The sequence below is a fragment of the Erinaceus europaeus genome, chromosome 20, assembly GCF_950295315.1.
Source record: "Erinaceus europaeus chromosome 20, mEriEur2.1, whole genome shotgun sequence".
Classification (NCBI taxonomy): Eukaryota; Metazoa; Chordata; class Mammalia; order Eulipotyphla; family Erinaceidae; genus Erinaceus; species Erinaceus europaeus.
In genome coordinates, this window is record NC_080181.1 from 23,822,711 (window position 1) to 23,840,558 (window position 17,848).

Genomic DNA, 17,848 nt, shown 5'->3' on the forward strand with positions numbered 1-17,848 from the left:
GAGTCGGGTGGCAGCGCAGCGGGTTAAGCACACATGAAGCAAAGTGCAAGGGCTGGCGTAAGGATCCAGGTTCGAGCCCCGGCTCCCCACCTGCAGGAGGTTGCTTCGCAAGCAGTGAAGCAGGTCTGCAGGTGTCTTTCTCTCCTCCTGTCTTCCCCTCCTCTCTCCATTTCTCTCTGTCCTATCCAACAACAACAGCAGCTATGACAATAATAACAACTACAACAAGCACAACAACAGAGGCAAAAAAATGGAAAAAAAATAGCCTCCAGGAACAGTGGGTTTGTAGTGCAGGCACCAAACCCCAGCAATAAGCCTGGAGGCAAAAAAAAAAAAAAAAAGAAAGAAAGGAAAGAAAGGAAGGAAGGAAGGAAGAAAAAGAGAAAGAAAGATATGTGAGGTAAAGCTGACTTCAACTATGCTACCTCAAAAAAACTTCATGGTGACAAGGCTGAGCTTAGTCTCAAAGGAAATTAAATGCTACCCCAACCCAAAATTAAGGTAGGACAGCATTCCAGAGATTAGCAAAAACACAGATGTGGAGACACACATATAAATGGCATGCCCAGTTTGGATTTCATGGAAGGTTGGCCAGTATCAGATTAAGACCTCTGATTAGGCAAATTTAATTGTTCGTTCTACCAACAGTTATTGAGGGAGGACTATGATGTTCTCAGTACTGTGCTAGATGCTAATAATTCTGATGTAATAATGTCTACTCTTTTTGAGTTAGAAGTCTCAATCAGATTCCTTCAGAATAAAGACACAGGAGTCTTATCATCTATAAATTCTTACATCTAGCACTATATGTTATGAAGAAAAATTAGGGGGGGGGTCAGTGGTAGCACAGAGGGTTAAGCGCACATGGCGTGATGCTCAAAGACCAACATAAGGATCCTGGTTCAAGCCCCTGGCTCCCCACCTGCAGGGGGGTCGTCTTACAAGTGGTGAAACAGGACTGCAGGTATCTGTCTTTCTCTCTCCCTCTGTCTTCCCCTCCTCTCTTAATTCCTCTCTGTCCTATCCAACAACAATGACACCAATAGCAACAATGATAATAAACACAACAATAATAAAACAAGGATAACAAAAGAGAAAATAAATAAATATTAAAAAAAAAAAAATTCAGGACCAGGCAGTAATACACCAGGTTAAGCACATATAGTATGTAGCACAAGGAAACACACAAGGATCCCAGTTCGAGCCCCCAGGCCAACCCCACCCCCTGGAGGGGAGTCATTTCACAAGTGGTGAAGCAGGTCTGCAGGTGTCTGTCTTTTTCTCTCTCCCAGTCATCACCTCCTCTCTCAATTTCTCTCTGTCCTAACCAATAAAATAATAATTAAAAAAAGAAATTAGCATGCTATTTATGTAACTCAAATTTACAATGGTATCCTTTTAAGATTTTTATTTATTTATTTATTTATTTATTTATTTATTTATGAGAAAGATAGGAGAGAAAGAACCAGATATCACTCTGGTACATGTACTGCTAGGAACTATACTTGGAACCTCATGCTTGAGAGTCCAATACTTTATCCACTTACTACCTCCTGTACCACTTACTTTATTTTATTATTTTTATTATTTTTTTAGGAATTGTTTATAAATGAAAGAGAGGGAGGGAGGTAAAAAACTAGAGTATCATTCTGACATATATGATGCAGAGACTAGAACTCAGAATCTCATGCTTCAGAGTCCAACACCTTATCCACTGTGCCACCTCCTTGGACCATATAAATTTCCTATTTTAAAGGAATAGTTCAGCATAAGTAACTTAAAACATTCATACCTCTTTACAACTGGAGAAAAATACAATGCTTTTCTTCTTCAAGTGACTTCTCAAAAAGGAATATAGAACACTTATTTTTTGCTGCAGCTCGCAGACTATGTAGTTCTGCTCCAAAGTGGCCGGGGTGCTTATGGAAATAAGAAAGGAAATGTTAAAAAGTAAGTCATGTTGGTAAATTTCCAAATCAAACATTTAAGGAAAAAAAAAAAAAAACAGAAAAGAAAAACAAATATTACCAATTTCCTCACACATCACATATATAACATACACCCTTAAAAATAACTTCTCTATTGTATCCTAAGAAATGAATTCAACATGTGACAAAAATACATCTAAGATCCTTTTATACATCATAAAAAAAATCAAAACACAAGCAAATTAGCAGTCAAGTCTGAAAACAAAAACTACAAAATCAAAACAAAAACCTGAAATTCTGTAATTTCTTTGTGTACAGTATACCTAAATTCACCTCACATAAAGGCAAAATGAGTGCAAACAAGCAAAAAGCAACAATCAAGAAGGTAGAGTTGAACAGAGCTTCTGGCACTCAGTGCCATGAAGCTCAGAGCTGTCAAAGTGGAAAGGTGATGGTAATACCCCATCTTGTCATTGAGCTGTTCAGAAGAACATATGCCATGGATGAGGGCTCTCTACCCCAGGACTAAGAACAAAAGAAAAATAGAATACATCAGAGGCTAAACATCAGACTATCCAAGACCACGGTTATCTCTTTTACCACAAAAATAGTAATACGTGACTTTGCTAAAAACCAAAGACAAAACATCTTAAAGAGGGGTCAGAGAAATAGCATACCTGGTAGGATGCATGCCTCATCATGCACAAAGACCAGGTTCAAGCCCCAGCACCACACAGGAGGTGCCATGACACCAGGGTATGCTATAGTGCTGTGGTGTCCTCTCTCTATGCAAGTAAAGACGTGTTGGCTCCGCCAAAAAAAAAAAAAAAAAAAATCCATCCTCCCTTCCAAAGAAACAAAAGGGTTGCTTTAAAAGCTGGAGTTCAACAGAAAGATACATCTGAAGTGAAAAAAATAAATAAGTAAAACAATCTGCTTAGCTATTCTTCAAAAATAAAATAAAATAGCAGTTTTCTGGAAAAATAAAAAAACAGAATTTCTCTGTAGTAAAGCTGAAGCAAAAAGTACATCCTTTGAGTACCAGAATATACAAATAATCAAAACAAACGAGTAAGTATTTGGACAAATCTAAATACTGATGTTTCAAATAGTAACACTAGTTTAAAATGTACAAAATCAAAATACTCTGAGGGCCAGGTGGTGATGCACCAGTTAAGCACACACAGTACCAAGCACAAGGACCCACACAAAGAACTGAGTTTGAGCCCCCAGCTCCCCACCTGCAGGGGAGACACTTCATAGTGAAGCAGGTCTGCTGGTATCTCTATTTCTCTCTCTACTACCCCCTCCCCTCTCAACTTCTTTCTGTCCTATCCAATAAATTGGGGAAGAAAAAAAAAAAGGCCCACTAGGAGCAGTGGATTTGTAGTGCTGGCACCAAGCCCCATAAATAACCCTGAAGGCAAAAAAAAAAAAGAAAGAAAAGAAAAATACAAGGAAGGTTGGTGGTAGTATACTTGGTTGAGCATACCAGTTACTATGAGCAAGGATCAGGTTCAAGGACCGGGTTCAAGGCCCTGGTCTGCACCTGCAGGGTGAGGGGAGTGAGAGGAGTAAGGGTTCTAAGTGTCTCTCTCCTTCCATTTCAATTTTTCCCTGTCTCTAATAAATTAATAGATTGCTAAACATTTTTAAAGTATTTTGAGGAAAGCACAATGGAAAGGAGATTTCATAGGTAATAATAGGGAAAGTTAAAATAAATGAACAAAGTTTTCTGGTCAAAAAGTAATGGTCGGGAGTCAAGCGGTAGCACAGCGGGTTAAACACACGTGGCGCAAAGCGCAAGGACTGGCATAAGGAACCTGGTTAGAGCCCCCGACTGGCGTAAGGAACCTGGTTAGAGCCCCCGGCTCCCCACCTGCAGGGGAGTCACTTCACAGGCAGTGTAGCAGGTCTGCAGGTGTCTTTCTCTCCCGCTCTGTCTTCCCCTCCTCTCTCCATTTCTCTCTGTCCTACCCACAACTAACGACATCAACAACAGCAATAATAACCACAAGGCTACAACAAAGGCAACAAAAGGGAAAAAAAAAAAAAAAAAAGGCCTCCAGGAGCAATGGATTCATGGTGTAGGCACCGAGCCCCAGCAATAACCCTGGAGGCAAAAAAAAAAAGTAATGGTCATACCTGATAAACAGAACCATGTATTTAATGTGTTTTTGTAAACAGTATAAAAGTATATACAACATAGAAAATAGCAGAAAATGAAAAGACTCACTATGGGGTGGGAGAGATAGCATAATGGTTATGCAAAGACTCTCATGCCTGAGGCTTCAAAATCCCAGGTTCAATTCCCTGCACCATAAGTCAGAGCTAAGCAGTGCTCTGGTTTAAAAAAAAAAAAAAAAAAAGATTCACTATGCAAATATTTTAAAATAAAGTTGCTACTGGTAGACTACACAAACAAGATTTTAGCATCTGAAGTACTAACAGATGAATAATTCACAATGATCACTGATTCAAATAAATGGGAAATATATTAAAATTACTTATATCTAATAAAATACACTCAAAATATCTCAAATTTTAAATGTTTCAGTATCCAGGGAGGTGATTCAGCAAGAATTCTGTGCAGGTCTGAGGTCCTGGGTTCAATCACTGACACAACGTATGGCCAGGCAGTGTCCTGTTCTCTCCTTCACATAAAATAAGCAAATCATTTTTTAAATTATTTTTGAGAGAGATGCAGAGAGACACACAGAGAGAAACACCAGAGCACTGCTCAGCTCTGTCTTATGGTGGTACAGGGGATTGAATCTGGGACTTTGGAGCCTTGGGCATGAGAGTCTGTTTGCATAACCATTATGCTATCTCCCCTGCCTGGAAATCTTTTTTTTTTTTTTAATTGGAATGTTTTGGGCCAAAAAAAAAAAACAGTTCACCAAGTAGGAAATGCACCTTATGCATACATCCCAGGTTCAAGCCCCAGTACCACATGGGAATATGGGAATGCAAGCACCAGAAGAAGTTCTATTGCTGTAGTGTCTCTATCTGTATATCTATGAATTTTTTAAAATATTTATTTATTTATTTATTCCCTTTTGTTGCCCTTATTATTGCTATTATCGTTGTTGTTACTGATGTCGTTGTTGTTGGATAGGACAGAGAGAAACGGAGAGAGGAAGGGAAGACAGAGAGGGAGAGAGAAAGACACCTGCAGACCTGCTTCACTGCCTGTGAAGAGACTACCCTGCAGGTGGGGGGCTGGGGGCTCGAACCGAGATTCTTATGCCAGTCCTTGCGCTTCGCATGCCACATGAGCTTAACCCACTACGCTACCGCCTGACTCCCATATCTATGAATTTAAAATCCGTTGTGGAGTAGAAAGTCACATATGCTCAAGGCCCTGGCACTACAAGTAAAAAAGTATCTCAACTCATAGTCACTATAAAACACTGCAGGGAGTCGGGCAGTAGCACAGCGGGTTAAGCCAACGTGGTGTGAAGCGCAAGGACTGGCATAAGGATCCTGGTTCCAGCCCCAGCTACCCACCTGCAGGGGAGTGCTTCACAAGTGGTGAAGCAGGTCTGCAGGTGTCTGTCTGGCTCTCCTCTCTGTCTTCCCCTCCTCTCTCCATATCTCTGTCCTATCCAACAACGATGACATCAACAACAATAACTACAACAACAATAAAAAAACAACAAGGGCAACAAAAGGGAAAATAAATAAATTAAATAAAATAAATTTTTTAAAAAATAGCAAACCATTCTGGCCCAAAGGAGAAAAAAATCGCCATTTCAATAAAATAGCAATAGTAATAACAAGGAAGCAAGCTAGTGTATGTTTTCTTACTATATAATTATACAACTTTAGAAAGATCTAAATTTTATTTTTGTGGCCCATTAGAATTAAATACTCTATAATTCCTTGATATTTTTTATTTTAATCTCTCTTAGTATATTAACTAGATTGATAAGTTGCTAAAAGAGAAATTCAGTAATGACAGGCAAAGTTCACAGCATCACCTGCTTTTTATAGAGTACAGCATCACTGTTATGTAACCTGTAGTTTTGTAAATTATGCCTTCTAAAAGCTATTCTTTGCAAATGATGGAAATCCATTTCAAAAATCATTTATGAAATAAGCTGTCTTTGCATTCAGTTTTTTTAACCAACTCTATGCTCTATAGACAACAGCCAAGTCTTTAGCCAGAGTTCAAGCTCCTGGCCACCACAAGGGAGGACCTGCACAGAAGAAGTTTCATAAGTGATGTAGCAGTGCTATGGTGTCTCTCCTCTCTCTCCTCCCACCCCATTACCCTCATTCCCTCTCTACCTCTCACCCTCTTTCAATAAATAATTAAGAGTCCATAGGAAGCAGGAATTGCACACAGAGCTACAGTGAAAACCTTGGTGAGAGAGATATCTTTGTCAAAAGACAAAGATAATATATATTTATTAATAATAGTTTTGGTTATAGGATCTCTTTAGAATAACTGGCCATCTTAATTATACCAAGGAAGCAGAGATAGATGCATTTGGGATGCATTGGATCGACCTTCTCGTGGTGCATCCCATGAGTACCCATTCATTGGGGAAACTGACGATCCTTCCTAGCCGACTGAATCCACATGGATCCCAGTCACTTTCAAAGCCAGCAACAAGCAGCTCCTGACAGCTTTCAACCTGACGCTGTTGACTGGCTACAGAAGAAGGGCAAACGCTAGAAGAAGAAGAAGCAGAGATAGCTCACTGGGTGGGGTGCATGTCTACAATGCCATATGTGTAATTCTAAGTAGAGCCCTGGTACCATCTGGGAGGTACTATGACATCAGAGAAAGTTTTGATACTATGTGCCTCTCCCTCTCTCTATCTGAAAAGGCCTAGAGAAGTAAAACTGCATGTGTATGGTCCTGTTCCACCAATAAATAAATAATTTTAACAAAATTTCAATAATCTAGCTCAACTTTACAAGCACTAATTTAAGCCCAGTAGTAAGTCATTGGGTAAATCCATTATATATCTCATGCTACTCCATGCCTCAAGTCTTGATAACCAATCAGTACTCAGATTCTCTAAAACTGATCCATTAGCATTATCTGGAAGCTGAAAGTGCACCTTCATCTCAGATTTTAATTCTAGGTATCTACTAACTGAACAAGGTCAAGGTGGGCCTGAATGTATTGAAAGACTTTCTAGTAGGGGACCAGGCAGTAGCACACCTGGTTAAGCACACATATTACAGTGTACAAGGACCCTGGTTCAAATCCCTGGTCCCTATCTGCAGGGGAAAAGCTGCATGAATGGTGGAGCAGGGCTGCAGAAATCTCTCTGTCTCTCTCCCTCTCTATCTCCCTCTCCCCTGTAAATTTCTGTCTCTATCCAATAATAAATAAATATTTTTTAAAAAAGAATTTCTCATAAAATTGCCTAATTCATTTCCTTAATAAATTCATTTCAGATTAACACCTCACAGCAAAGATATAAAGTTTTAAGATAGAAATAATGGTAGAAATACAAGTCTTTATAGATCATTTATGTATCTAGAAATCAAATATATCCATTTCCTACTATGGGAATTCAAACCACACACACACACATTGTACTATCAAAATACACTTTAAAACTGTATTTTCATACAGTATGAAACATTCATTAAGCCCAGCATTATTTCAGTGGATACAAAGAAACTAAAGGGTGTGGTAGGAGATGGCTTAAATAGGCTTGGGCCCAATGCCCTACAGCAGAGGGAGATGAGATGGCACTGTGTTGGTAAGGAAGGCTGGTTGGCACATATTTGGGAGAGTTGTGAAACTGTACCCTTGTAACAAGCCTGGGGGGAATCCCTCCATAAAAATAAATTAGTAATTAAAAATAAATTTCCTGGTGGTGGCGCAGTGGGTTAAGTGCATGTGGCGCAAAGCGCAAGGACCGGTGTAAGGATCCCAGTTCGAGCCCCCGGCTCCCCACCTGCAGGGGAGTCACTTCACAGGTGGTGAAGCAGGTCTGCAGGTGTCTATCTTTCTCTCCCCCTCTCTGTCTTCCCCTCATCTCTCCATTTCTCTCTGTCCTATCCAACAACAAACAACATCAACAATGGCAATAATAATAACCACAACAAGGGCAACAAAAGGGAAAAAAAAATGGCCTCCAGGAGCAGTGGATTCATGGTGCAGGCACCGAGCCCAGCAATAACCCTGGAGGGGGAAAAAAAAAATTCCTAATTTATCTGTATATATAATGTACTATTAGTGGCCACACTGACCTTACTCTCCAGTCTTCAGTAAGATTGAAATAGTGACTTGAGTATTTTAAAGAGAAAGTTATTTTGCTAAATATTAATGCACTTGATAAAATATGTTCAATAGAACTTTAGTCCTATATACATCAGGAAAGATGATTCTGTGCCCCAATAATTTTGGCAAATGCATGGAGAAATATTCATTTTTCCATTGCCTTAAGAGAATCACATGGCTGGGCTGAGAAATCTTGAGGGGAAAATTACATTAATTCAACATTTGCTATTTTTTTTATCTAAAAATGTATTTCCCCAACACCCAACTTCTCTCCACTTTACCTACTGATGTCTTAGGAGAAAAAATTTGCCCCTCATATCACATAAGGAATGACTATATCAGATTATTCTCTTATTTAAATGTGAAAACGTCTCATATTTAAGTGGGGCCAGGTGGAGGCTCACCAGGTAGAGGACAAACAATACAATGTGAGAGGATCAGGGTTAAAGAACTTGCTCCCCACCTGGAGGAAGCTTCACCAGTGGTGGAGCAGTGTTATAGGTGTCTACCCTGTTCTGGTTCTCTTTCTCTTTCCCTTTCTCTCTCTCTCTCTCTCTTTCTCTCTACTATATCAAGAAAAAAGGGGAAACAGTGGCTGTTAAAAGTACAGGAGCTATGTACACACCTAGCCCCAGTGACAGCTCTCACAGCAAATAAATACACATACATGAATTTTTTTAATTTTTACTATCCTTTTTATATCTGAAAAGCATAGAATCATCTTTTATTTCCTAGAAAAGTAGTATATGAAGTGCCTTTTTATTTTTTATGGGTTTCACATCTGTTGGAGTCTTTCACTATTTTATTTTTCAAAGACAGTGGGTCAGATACAGAAAGAGAAGGAAAGACATATCACAAATATTGTGATATTGTTCCACTGCTTATGAAGTTTCCCTTCTGTGTAGTGTTCCCATGTGGTGGTGACAGATTCTCAAACATAATAAAGTGGGCAACCTACCAGATAAGCTATCTCCCAGTTCCCCCAGATAATAAATTCTTAAACCTGATAGAGCATTGATGTTTTTGATTGAATCAAATATAGTTTCAAATTACACATACCTATATTTTGCTTTTTCATGAACCCAAACATACTCAGGGTTTTTCAAGCTCAGTCGTGCAAGATCCTTTACAGATTTGGTTTGTGTGGCTGAGAAAAGCAAAGTCTGACGTTTCTTGGGAAGATTTTCAATAATTGCATTCATGGTATCAGCAAAGCCCATATCCAAAATTCTATCTGCTTCATCAAGAACTGAAAAAAGAAAATGCAAGCTGAATTACAATTTTTAAGACATGTATTAGTCTGAATATGATGTTCTGGACTGAATCCTACAAGAGAAAAAAAATGCAATAGTAGAAAACCAGATCCAAATAAAATCTAGAATTTACATAATGTTTAATATTAATCTCTTAAAAAGTACCATAGTCAAATAAATGTTACATTCATAGAAAATGAAGGAAAGACATACAGGGGCTGTATGATTGCTGATATGTTTTTATAACTACAGAATTATGATGAAATTAGAAGTTGACTTAACAGGTGGCACAAAGCACAAGGCCTGGCCTTAAGGATCCCAGTTCGAGGCCCTGGCTCCCCACCTGCAGGGGAGTCGCTTCACAGGCGGTGAAGCAGGTCTGCAGGTGTCTTTCTCTCCCCCTCTCTGTCTTCCCATCCCTTCTCCATTTCTTTCTGTCCTATCTAACAACAACAATATCATCAACAACAACAATAATAGCTACAACAATAAAAAAAACAAGGGTAACAAAAGGCAATAAATAAATATTTGAAAAAAAAAGAAGTTGACTTAAATCCATTAGACAGTGGATACAACTTAAATCAGATAACAAAAGTGGATAAAACTTTTAAAAATAATAATAAAATTCAGCAGTCAAGTACTGAAATGCCTAACTTCACATATTAAAGAGTACCCTATTTTGATTTTAAAACAAAAATGTCAGTTATATTTACTGTGTTTAGAGCCATATGCCAAAAATTTATTCCTCAGACTGTCTTTAATCACAATATTTATCCAATACAGCATTTCTATCATTAAAATTTATGAGGGCTCCCTCCTAAGTAAGATTTCCTTCATTAGAAATGCATTGGACTCACCTAACATTTGGAGATTGGTAGCATGAAAGCATATTGTTTCATCCATGTGTTGAAGAAGCCGACCCGGTGTGCAAACAAGTATATTTATGTTATTAATCCTCTCAGCTTCATGTTTCAGATCCTAAAAAAACAGTTGTTTCCTTTGATTATACAGACATATCACAGAGCAGCTTATGTACACAAATTATAAAAGCCATCTGCATGTGGTATTTCATCACAGCAACGCAGACAATCTAGAAACAAACATAATTTCTCCCTTTAATTTCTGCAGCACACCCAAATTTTTGGACCAAGCAGAAGTGCTTAGTGAAGACCTAGAGCTCAGAACTCCTCTAGATTTTTTTTTAAATCATATTCAGGATTTTGAAGCCACAAAAGATATCCTATCAAATCTCCAGTCTTGGGTCTAGAACGTGCACTTTACTATGCACAAGACCCTAGGCTTGAGTCACAGCACAGCACAGAAAACCATAGATGGTACTGGGGAGCTCCATGGGTGATAGAGCAATGTAGTGTCTCCCCTCTTTTTGTCTCTCCAAATGAAAAACAAAGAAACTGGTCCTGGGAAGTCACATAACAGTACAGTTATGCATAAGACATTGAGCTCATGCCACAGCACTGCCTTAAGGGAAAAAAGAATCTCCAAGTTTTTAACTTCCTACAAGTTCTGCTAGCAGAGTCAGAATTGATTTAAACTGGAATGAGTCCTATTTGTTCAGTTAGGGCCCAGGGGTATTGAATACTGAATAGACTGACACTTTAAAAAAATAAATAAATAAATATTTATTTATTCCTTTGTTGCCCTTGTTGTTTTATTGTTGTAGTCCTTATTATTATTGATGTCGGTGTTGTTGTTGGATAGGACAGAGAGAAATGGAGACAGGAGGGGAAGACAGAGGGGGGAAGAGAAAGACAGACACCTGCAGACCTGTTTTACCACTTGAGAAGCGACTTCCCTGCAAGTGGAGAGCTGGGGGCTCGAACCGGGATCCTTACACTGATCATTGCGCTGAGCCACGTGCACTTTACCCGCTGCGCTACCGCCCAACTCTCTAGACTGACACTGTTAACTATATTTCCCAGGCTGAGGAGCGGGGATGGGCAGCGGTGGGTAACTGAGGGCTCTAGATGTTCTGTTGTTGAAACAAGAACCACAGATTGTTCTTATTAAAACGGGTAGATGGGGCAGAAGAGATAGCACAATAGTAGCACACAGAACTTGTAATGCAAGAGTCCTAGACTCGATCATATAATTCCAGATAATCACTATATAATGTCAGAGTTGAGCATATGAAAGCATGTACACACACATGATCCCACCCCCCAAAAAAATTATGTAAATAAATATTTTTAAAATAAAGGAAATGGTGGAGGGTAGGTAGCATAATAGTTATGCAAAGAGACTCTCAAGCCTGAGGCTCCAGAATCCCAAATTTAAGCCCCTGCAGCACCATAAACCAGAGCTAAGCAGTGCTCTGGAATAAATAAATACATAAATAAATAAATAAATAAATAAATAAATAAATAAATAAAGCAGAAGTAGGGGTGGTGGTGCAACTGGTAAAGCACACAAGTCCCCATGCTCAAAGAACCAGGTTCAACCCCTGACCCCCACCTGCAAGAGGGAAGTTTCTCAAGTGGTGAAGCAGTAGTAACACAGGTGTCCTTCTCCCTCCCTTGCCCTATTTCTCTATCATAATAATTAATAAATAAGTAGCTTTTAAGTTTGAAGATTTGTTATAAATAAAGGAAGTAGGGCCAGGCAGTGGCACACCTGCTTGGGTGTGCATGTTGTAGATGTGTTTCTCTCTCCCTCTCAACTTCCCCATGTCCTCTCAAATTCTGTCTCTATCAATAAAGAGAAAGAAAACAATGGCCACCAGGAGCAGTGGATTCCCCATAGAGGCACTGAGTCCCAGCAATAAAAATGAACAAAAATTAAATTAGATCATCAAAGCAGCTCACCTGACTAATGTGCCGGCTTTGCCATGTATATAACTCAAATTGGAGCCTGGCCCACACAGCACTGAAGGAAACTATGTGGCCACAGCATCTCCCCATACCCCCTAATCTGAAAGAAATCAGCCTACAGTGTTAACACCGCAGCAACGACAAAATAGTAGTAATAACAAAATTATGAAGCTGCTTCTTTGAGACATAATAGGGATGGGGGTGCTATAGAAGATAGCTCAATATAGCACAGACTGTACCATGCACTAGGACCCGGATTGCCCCATGGGACCACCAAGCAAAGGCTTCATGTTATGTTATGTGCTGTTACATCTCTCCCTCTTTTAGTTTCTATCTGGAAAAGGGGGTGGGGGGAGGGGAAGTGGGAGGAGTGAGGAAGGAAAGGTGAGAGGGAGAAAGAGAGAAGAGAAAGAAAAGAGTCTGCTGATGGGGCCAGAGGTGGAGCACCTTGTTAAGCGCACACATTACAGTGTGCAACGACCCCAGGTTCAAGCCCCTGGTGCCCACCTGCAGGGGAAAAGTTTTATGAGTGGTGAAGCAGGGCTGCAAGTGTCTCCCTCTTTCTTCTTTACATTCTTCTCCTCTCAACTTCTGTGTCTCTATCCAATAATAAATAAAAATATATATATTAAAAAGGGGGGGTCTGCGAATTGTGGAATAATAGGCATCAAGCCCCAGTGAAGTCTTAGCAGGTATAAAAAAGGGAGAAAGGTGCATTAGTATGTGAAAGTATATGATACTACTCTTTTTTAAAATCTGTGTTATGGATTGACCTGTCAACACCCATGTTCAGCGGGGAAGCAATTACAGAAGCCAGACCTTCCACCTTCTGCATCCCACAATGACCTTGGGTCCATACTCCCAGAGGGGTAAAGAATAGGAAAGCTATCAAGGGAGGGGATGGGATATGGAGTTCTGGTGGTGGGAATTGTGTGGAGTTGTACTTCTCTTATCCTATGGTTTTGTCAGTGTTTTCTTTTTATAAATAAAAAATAAAATAAAATATTTTTTAAAAGAATAGGAAATATATCAGGGAAGGGGACGGGATACAGACTTCTGGTGGTAGGAATTGTGTGGACTTGTACCCTTCTTATCCTATGGTTTTTGTCAGTGTTTCCTTATTATAAATAAAAATTTATTTAAAAAATTTGTTTCCATAAATTAAAATTTTTAATTTTCCCCACTATGCTGAGAGATTGAAACTGCAAAAACTGACAACAAGATTCTAGATGACAGTGACCACACCAAGATACTACCACCCTATGGGGATCTGTCTGTCTAGATAAGATCTCTATCTCTTCCCTGTCAATTGCCACAGACCTTTATCATAAATTAAAGAAGAAAGAAAGAAGGACAGGACAAAAGGACAAACCTTTCCGCCAATGATGAGACCTGCTGAAAAGTCATGATTCTTTCCTACTTTGCGGAGAACCTCAAAGGTCTGGTAGGCCAATTCTCTTGTAGGTGAGATTATTAGAATCCCCAGTCCATCTGCTGAGGTCCATTGCAGACGATATAAAGCTTCCAGCACCTCAAAAGAAAATTCATGTTTATTAAGGCCTTCCAGAAGGCAGGTTTGTTTTGTTTTGTTTTTGGTTTCTTTGTTTGTTTAGGGACAGAGACAGGCAAGTGAAAGAGTGTGAAAGAGATGACAGTACTGAAGCTTCTTTCAACTCAGTAGGGACTAGGCTCAAACTGAGGTAGTGCACATGTCGTCAAAACACTGCACTACCCAAGTGAGTGAGCTATCTTGTCATTTATAAATCCATTAATAACTTTCACATGAAGTTTTCACAAAAGCAGGGTTTCCCAATCTTGACACCACTGATACTTTAGCCCTAAGTTTCAACTTTCTCCATTCAAATCAAAGGCATCTTCAAACAACATGTAGACAAGTAACAACTTTCATTCAGAAAGACAAATTGTATGCTTTGATTGGGTTTTTTTGTTTTTGTTGTTGTTTTCTTTACTACTTTTGGAGTTCCCAATCCTAATTCCTACTAGAACAAGAGGAAAAGGAACTCACAGCAGCTCAGCTGCTACCAGAGCCATGACATCTGGAGATTGAAATACATCACAAGGAATATGCAGCCCACAACCCATTAACACAGATTTCTGAAAATATTTTTCATCAATTTCTAAACAGAAAGAATGAGAAAGCTATCAGAGGAGGGAATGGGATATGGAGTTCTGATGATGGGAACTGTGTGGTTGTACCCCTCTTATCCTATGGTTTTGTTAATGTTTCCTTTTTATAAATAAAAAGTAAATGCTATCTGTGTAGCTCCCATAACTATACAATGACTGAATTTCCTAGTTGTACAAAGCACATACACACATATATTGCAAAAATTGGGATTTAAGAGAAAAATAGTTTTATGATACTTGGAACAAAAACTTAAATGTGATTTTTCTGAGCCTTATTGTAGGAATTAATAATTATGAAACCAACTGCATAATTAAGATGTGAGTGAATTCCTAAAAGACTCCATTGTTTTGGGGGCCAACCACTGGTGCACTGGGTTGAGCTCAAATGTTAGTGCTCAAGGATCCAGGTTCAAGCCCCTAGTCCCCATGTGCAGAGGAGAAAGCTTCACAAGTGCTGAAGCAGGGCTGCAGATCTCTCTCCCTCTCTATTTCTCTTCTCAATTTCTCTATCTAATAAATAAATAATTTTTTAAAAAAGACTCAATTATTTTGCTCTTATAGAGGATTAACATCAATGTACCAGAAAATTCTCAACAATTCTCCTTAATGTGAGCATTTTCAGCTTTAACTTACACAGATGGCAAGTGAAAATATCACTGACAGGTTCACAAGGATGAGAGCAGAAACAGCATTCCCCAACAGTCTTGCCGCAGAGCAGAACCATTCACCCCATATTCTTTAGGAATGACCTGGCTGGTCCATTATTGTATAAGTTACTGAGTGCCTATTATAAGCATAGCACTGTGCTTGCAGCTGGAAGATGTGGTAGAAAACAAGACAAACGGGCTGTCTGACAATGCTGGCATGTTACCCAGGAAATCCAACATGAAAGAATTCTTTATATTATATATCTCGAGCTAGGCATGGGATGTTTTAAAAGATCTGACCCAATATGGAAAAACTACTTACTGGAACTAGGAAAGCCAAAGTCTTGCCAGATCCAGTCTTTGCAGCTCCCAGAACATCTTTACCTTGTAAAGCCAACCCAATGGTCTGCTTCTGAATTTCAGTTACCAAACGGTATTGGGCTTCTTGCAAACCTGGCAGTGAGCAGGGGGGAAATGACATTTTAGAACATACCCCATTCCTTTTTTTTTTTTTTTTACATTTTATTGGAGTATACTCTTTAAGAATTTTTTTTTTAATTTTTACTATCTTTATTTATTGGGCAAACAGCCAGAAATCTAGAGAAAGAGAGAGAGACACCTGCAGCCTGCTTTGCCACTCACAAAGCTTTCCCCCTGCAGATGGGAACCAGGGGCTTGAACCCAGATCCTTGCACATTGCAACATGTGCACTCAACTATGTGTGCCACCACCCGGCACCAGACCATACCCCATTCCATTCATATATTGAGGCTCCAACCCTTAGTATCTTAAGAGTGTGACTGTTCAGAGATAGGGCCTTTGAAGTAAGTTAAAATGAGTGCAGTAGGGTGGGTCCTAGCCCAATCAACTAGTGTCCTCATAAGAAAGAAAAATCAGGAGCCAGTAAGTAGTTCACCCACTTGAGTATACACTTTACCATACAGTAGGACTCAGGTTCAAGCCAATGGCCACTACATATGAAGGAGCAGTATGCAAAGGGAAAGCTTCACAAGCAGTGAAGCAATCTCCTCTGTCTACCTCTACTTCTCTGTCTCTTACCCTCTCCCTAGAAAATAAGCAAACCTATCAGGAGCTGTGGAACTGCACAGAAACAAAGTCCTGTGGAGCCCTAACAGCCATGAAAAAGGGGGGAAATTTGGATACATACCAAAAAAAAAAAAGATGTTAGGGGTGAGAGTGGTACACAGTGAACAACAATGTGAAGAGGCAGCAAGAACACAGCCATCTGTAAGCCAAGGAGAGGGGTCTGAACAGACCCACCATAGCCCTCAGAGGACACAAGCCTTCCTGATCTTAGGACTTCCAAGTGCACAGGACTATAAGAAAATTGTTGTTTAAACCACCCTATCTATGGTATTTTGTTACAGCGGATCTTGGAGAATTAATATCAAATGTCATATTTCTGTTTGCTGTCTTACTTATTTAAGGGGAAAAAATGAAATTTTATTTTAATTTATTCAGGGGTTCTAGCATTTTGGTTTACTTGAGGTTTTTGTTCGTTTGTAACTATATTTTACATAGCCCAGAAAGGCTGCGGAGAATGACAAGTTGATACAACTCAATAAATTAATAGTTCCTTCTTACAGGTTTTCATATCAAAATTATATGCCAAAATAAAATGTCAAGTTATATGTTCTCTAAACCTTTTATCACTAATAAAAGGTATCAAGATTCCTATAGTCCACGAGCATACCATATACCTACCTTTCAATGTTTTCTTGGACAAAGGAAAATCTGAAAATCTTGTAATTTCATTTACATTTATCTGGAGGGGAAAAAAGAAGATGACTATGTTATGTAAGTAAAAATAGCAATCACTGAGTCGGGCAGTAGCACAGCGGGTTAAGCACACATGACGCAAAGAGCCAAGGATCCTGGTTCGAGCTCCAGGCTCCCCACCTGCAGGAGAGTCGCTTCACAGGCAGTGAAGCAGGTCTGCAGGTGTCTGTCTTTCTCTCCCCTTCTCTCTCCATTTCTCTCTCTCCTAACCTGCAACTATGACATCAGTAACAGCAACAATAATAGCTACAACCATAAAAAACAACAAGGGCAACAAATGAGAATAAATAAATAAACAAAATAAGTCATTGTGATTCATTTAATTCACAATTAATCCATTTTTGTCAACCTTGTGCTACCTAGCTTGTCCTTGGTACTGCAGGATTAAATTCAATCAACAGTTGTCATTAAAAACTACTATTCCTTCTGAAAGCAAATATGCCTCAAAGAAGCTATTATAATCCAAAAACTAAGTCTATAACTATTTTGCTTGGCTTTTAGAAACTTCATTCATTACTCACACTCTACTACTATGAACATCTTTCACTAAAATGTCCAGGGCATAATCAGTCATCATCTTATCAATCTTAGAAACATGTTTACTGAGAGTTGGGCGATAGCGAAGTGGGTTAAGTGCATGTGGTGCAAAGAGTAAAGATCCCAGTTTGAGCCCCTGGCTTCCCACCTGCACGGGAGTCGCTTCACAGGTGATGAAGCAGGTCTTCAGGTGTCTCTCTTTCTCTTCCCCTCTGTCTTCCCCACCTCTCTCCATTTCTCTCTGTCCTAACAACAACATCACTAACAACAACAACAACAATAACTACAACAACAATAAAAGGGGGGGGCAACAAAAGGGAAAATAAAAAAATTTTAAAAAAAGAAACATGTTTACTTTCAGTCTGTTCTTCAAGGGAATCAGCTTAAGAAATATGGAACTAAATCACCATAAGTCATAGCAACAGGCTAGAGAACTAGCTCCTTAGACAAACCT

General features: G+C 39.3%; 1 protein-coding gene across 5 annotated transcripts in view; it reads right to left on the reverse strand.

The window, feature by feature from the left end:
• The window catches only part of DDX10 (DEAD-box helicase 10), a 653,321-nt gene that overhangs the window by 623,638 nt on the left and 11,835 nt on the right, over nucleotides 1-17,848 (reverse strand). For all 5 annotated transcript variants that reach the window (XR_009546788.1, XR_009546786.1, XR_009546787.1 and 2 more), the window contains exons 2-7: nucleotides 16,783-16,843; nucleotides 15,380-15,510; nucleotides 13,635-13,793; nucleotides 10,292-10,412; nucleotides 9,241-9,430; nucleotides 1,793-1,919 (exon numbers count right to left, since the gene is read on the reverse strand). Coding sequence is in view for 1 of the 5 variants with exons in the window: in XM_007539286.3 (XP_007539348.1) it covers nucleotides 1,793-1,919; nucleotides 9,241-9,430; nucleotides 10,292-10,412; nucleotides 13,635-13,793; nucleotides 15,380-15,510; nucleotides 16,783-16,843 (789 nt within the window). In the remaining 4 variants the exon portion in view is untranslated. The remainder of the gene's footprint in view (nucleotides 1-1,792; nucleotides 1,920-9,240; nucleotides 9,431-10,291; nucleotides 10,413-13,634; nucleotides 13,794-15,379; nucleotides 15,511-16,782; nucleotides 16,844-17,848) is intronic.